At 39.7% G+C, this 4,933-nt stretch overlaps 1 protein-coding gene across 1 annotated transcript; it reads right to left on the bottom strand.

Moving 5' to 3' along the window:
- Positions 1–532: 532 nt before the first annotated feature.
- Positions 533–4,549, bottom strand: LOC140357905 (interferon-induced very large GTPase 1-like). Its single transcript, XM_072442461.1, has one exon. It carries the CDS (start codon positions 3,966–3,968, stop codon positions 816–818), a length of 3,153 nt encoding a protein of 1,050 aa, XP_072298562.1. The 5' UTR covers positions 3,969–4,549; the 3' UTR covers positions 533–815.
- Between the last annotated feature and the right edge of the window lie 384 nt (positions 4,550–4,933).

Below are 4,933 nucleotides of genomic sequence, written 5' to 3'. Positions count from 1 at the left end.
GGTGTTAGCTTGATGGGCGAGCTCAGGTCAGTCTCATTCAGTTTCCTCCGTACGAATAAAAACAAAAAGAAATCAATAATAGTCTGAAACTGTTGTTGTTTTTAATAAAGGTAAACAAAACCAAGGGTAGTGCTACTACTACTACTACTACTATTACTAAACAGGTGAAAATCAAAAAGCTTTTTACATGATTTAGGATACATAAAATACAATTCTAGAAATATAGGTTTATGAGTGGAAAACAAAATGGCACAAATTATGTATATTTATTCATCAAAAGACAATAAAATCCAATAACATTAAGTTTAATAAAACCTTTCAAGTGTCATTGAATGGTCGAAATCTGTAAATAAGATCAAAGAAGGAAGAGGGTTTAATTACAACCAAATGACTGTTTGAGACTTTCCTCTGCTTGTTCCTTTGTGATCTTTTCCCATTCTTCAGGGATATCAGCAGGTTCTGCATTGTATGCTTTGGCAAAGTCATTGTTGTACTTTGCCAAGACATACTTCCAGTAGTCTGAAGCCTTGAGACTAATGTCTGTTATTATTTTCGAGGCAGGATAGATTTCTTTATATCTCTTATATGGATGCCATTTACCATTGGTATCATTGTTCTGAAATCTGCAATCACTGACAACAAGAGATGAGCATATGTCAGTGCTAAGTTTCTTTGAGTCACTCCATCTGTACCTGCCAAAAGCTAGTGGTCGATGCAGGGTTGGCCAGTGCTCAGAATGGTCCCTTCCTCCTGCATCACATGGGGCAGTACAGAAAGGACACTGTTTACAACAACCAATCATTTTGTCAAAAAGCTCATCCTGGGGCTTCAAGTGAAGAAGCTGAAGTTTTTTCTTCAAGACGGTTTGTTTTAAATTCATTGCGAAATGTCTCTGCCATTTCATTCACACTTTTCTTAAGCCAGTTGGCAAACTGCTCATAGTTGGCATTATTCAAAATCATAAATGTGCCAAATGCATCATGGGAAATTGCAAGTTTATCTTCAAGTTCTCTGCAGATCATTTCCACAAACTCCTTAACAGTCTCACTTGTGGCATCTTTTGCATTCATCAAAGCATTATTTATACTCTTAAGGCATGACTCAAGAAGTTTGTTCTCAAACTGAAATGTACTGTGTTGTCCCGAGAAACGCTTAAGGATTGCATTCAGTATCCACTGCTTCACGTAGCTTTCATGGGAGCAGATGTAACGCAAAAAATCTGAGAAATTGTCTTTTTGAAGCAGATCCAGCAAAACTGTGGACTGGAAAACCATTCGTGTGCTAAACTCTGGGAAAGTTTTTATTTCACTTACAATATCAGGACCCAAGGAGCGATTGATGTAGTCTTTTATAGCAGGCCCTAAACAGTTGTGTGCAAATTCATTTGCTTTCTTTTGACACTGGTCTCGATCATAGAACACATCTTTAAAAGATGTACAGAAGTTTTCCTTATTTTGCACAAGACGTTGGTAGGGATCATTTTCTTTGAGGAAATATTCATGCATTTCCTCAAACTGTCTTGCTGCACCTGCACAAATGTGTTGTTTCAGAGAAACCTCAAACTCCATGTCCTTGATATGTTCTTCATGGTTTAGATGTTTATCAATGATGTCAAGAATCTCTAGGATAAAGGTGTCATGATAGTTGTTTTTTCTATATTTGTTTTCCTCCACACTCTGTTGACAGGCGGCAATGATCTTATCAGCTAAATGTTGTGCTCTCGTCTCTGCATCTTTAAACTTGAAAAATTTCAAAATCTCATGTGTAGCTTGTTTGAACAATCCCTCTGCAGTACATTTGTATGGACTAAGTCCACAGTCTGTTAGACTCTTCTTGCTTAATAAATCACATGCATGACTCCCTTTGTCTTTCAGGTTCTGTCTGAGGTGGAAAGTGACACTGACAAAGATATCTAAAGGCTTTTGTTTGAAAGATTCAAATTCGTTTAGTGTTTTATTCCACATTTTATCAAATTCTGTGTCTAGTTCATCCTCTGTCATTTGAGCCTGTTTCTTTCTGCAGTTCTCAATCAGTTTACAAACCTGACCCTCAATTTCTTTTGTGTATTTCTCCTTTACTTTATCCAGCTCTGCCTGACCCTGTCTCATGGCGGCTGCTGCAGTGAGCTCTTTTGATACATCACATTCTAATTCTTTTCTAAGACTTTTAATGCTGTTTTCAAACTCCTGTTTGTATCTTTCTACAAGATAGACATGGCCCTCTTTTTGTTTGAAGTACTCTGTCAGCTGTTCAAGAAGAGTTCTTTCCGATGTCATAAGCTTTTCACTTGCTTCTCGTCTTAAATTATTACGAAGGTCTTCGACATCAGAGAACTGTCCTTTGACAGCAATTGTCCCAAAGTTTTTTATTCTTGTCTGAGCCATAGTAAGCCAAGAGTGCATGTCTTTCTTTAGGTCCCATTCCCATTTGTTGCACTCAATGCAGAGCCTCATGTATGCGTCCGCCACAAGGCTGTTTCTGAAGCTGAAGATGAAGTTTTCATGCTTCACTGCAGTCCACAGACTTGTGATCCACTCACATAACTCCAAAATATTGTTAGTAGTTACTGTGCAATTCTCTAAATTAAGCATGACATTTTTCTTGAGGTCATAGACAGCTTCACTATATCCTGCATTGACTGGGGCCATTGGAGGGTTTCCGTTCCACAGTCCAGGGATGTACCAGTTTCCAGTGTCAGGATTGTAGTCCATCACATCTGTGAAGCTTTTGTACTTCTCTTTTCCCTCCATTTTGGCTGCAGCCTGAGTCATCTCGTTCAGCTGCTGCAGGAGCAGTTTTCTGTCTCTGAGGTTCTTGTCATGAGCTGAAACATCTGACACGTTCTGGTGAACAAACTGACATTTTGGTTTTTTGCCCACTTCTTTCATTCGGAGAAAAGCATGCACAACAATCTGCAGGATGTCTTTCATTTCTGTAGAATTTTCCATAGCAATATTGATAATGGTCATGTCACTCAATCCAACCACAAGTGTTGCTAACTCATTGTCATGCTCGTGGCTATTGTCCAGTTGAGCGAGCTCTGGAGACTTTAGGCCCTCAGTGTCAATGATCACTAAGAAGTCACACTTGAGAGTTGCTTTCATATCTTCATTGACTCTGATGAGTAACATAAAGGCCCCTCTAGTGCATCGGCCACTGCTCACAGCAAACTGCACTCCAAACATGGTGTTGAGGAGAGTGGACTTTCCTGTACTTTGAACTCCTAGAACTGTGATCACCAGAATTTTGTTGTTAGGAGACACCAGTTCATTGAGCTGGGCCAGAACATCCCCGACCCACCCGAGAGGGATGTTAGAGGCATCTCCATCCACCAGCTCCAGAGGAAAGCCATCAAGCATCAGCTGTGCACAGAGTCTGGGGAGATGCTGTAACTGTTGGCGTGAAGGGTTCTTTTCTGGAAGAGACACTGAAGCCTCATACATTTGACCCATTTCACGGAAGAAGTGTTCAGTTCCCAGTGAACTATTGGAGAGTTGCCTGTCAATTTCTTTGATCTCTTCTTTGTTCTCTGAATCATTACATTTTTGTTTGTATTGCTCTCTGAGGCCGGCCAACTTGTCATGAGCAAGGTTATCAAGGTTTATCCGGAGCCATTTTAAGAAGAAGGACTTCTCAAGCCCGGGGCTTGATAATGCACGTATGAAACAGGACATTGCACTTGACATTGCATGAGAATTCTGTTTTGCCCTAAGTTTTTCTTTCTGTTCTTTGATGTTACTTGTATAATGTTCTATGCCTTTAGTTCCAACTTTTCTAAGTCTAAATTCTTCTTTTTCAAGTAATGTCAGGTCCTTCCATGTTTGTCCCTGCAGGGGGAGCTGTTCTTCTTTGAATTTAAGAATATCATCAATTTCATCAGTTAATGCATTTGCTTTTTCTTTTGCAGTTTGAATTTCCAGTTTGGATTCATCAATGCTTATTCCCAAATTAAGTGCAATGTCAGCCATTTTCCGTATTGGTGTTTTAGTTGTTGTCTTTTCAATTACAGTGATGAGAGAATCACGTAAGTCCTTGACAAAGTTTGCATCATTTTTTTGGTTTGTCTTTATAAGGATTCTACTCCTATTTAAACCCAACCCGAAGGCTATGAGTTTTAGTTTTTTAATATCAAAATGTCTGTTTTTCTGGTCAACCACTAAGTGGATTTTTTCTTTGTTTATGGGCTGCGTTTTGCTCAGAAGGCCATGATCCAAATCAAAATTCTCCCAAAATACATAAACCGCTGAAGATACTTGACATAATAGTGTGTACTGTGATTCAAAAGAGGCAATATCACCATGAAGGTTAACTACTGCCACTGGCTCGTCACAAATGTTTTTTGTTTCCACAGGGAAGGTACCAAGTCATTTCGGCAAGTCCATTGGAAATTATTCTTGGACAGTCACCATTCTTGATGTTGCGGTGCACAAAGGTATCATGATACTGCTGAGAACTGCTCAAGAGCTTATTGAGAATCTCAGACTTGGACATAGAGCATTCGCCAATTCTCACAAAGGAGATCATGGGAATTTCAGAGTGAACAATGCGTTCTTCTCTGAAGCCTTTAGATTCAGACAGGGATTTAGGCCTATATTTTTTGACGATGTCTCTCAGGGCCCACAGCATGAGCGTGCACTGCTTTGTGTCACAGTTAGGAAGCATCAGAGGAACTGCAAACTGACACATGGACATTTTGAGTGACAGCTCCTGCTGCACAAAGCTATCAGAACACAGAAACAAACCTGTTATTATGTCAAGAGGGTTCAGCGTATCTGAGTTTGAACCAGTAACCAGTACTAGATTCAGCACTGTCCGGGTCACTCACTGAGCCATATTCAATGTTTCTTGCTGTTACATTCACCATCATTAGTCTCTTCAGAAAATACCATGCCACATCTGCTTTTGACTTGACAGGTTCGTCGTTTATAGCCTT

This window comes from Eucyclogobius newberryi, unplaced genomic scaffold, assembly GCF_026437365.1.
Source record: "Eucyclogobius newberryi isolate DKJ021-1_F unplaced genomic scaffold, fEucNew1.0.hap1 SCAF_13, whole genome shotgun sequence".
Lineage (NCBI taxonomy): Eukaryota > Metazoa > Chordata > Actinopteri > Gobiiformes > Gobiidae > Eucyclogobius > Eucyclogobius newberryi.
This window is presented reverse-complemented; position numbering and strand designations above follow the sequence as displayed.

Excerpts from the sequence above, each read along its gene's own strand:
- LOC140357905 (XM_072442461.1), bottom strand. The coding sequence starts at position 3,968 with ATGGCTGACATTGCACTTAATTTGGGAATAAGCATTGATGAATCCAAA.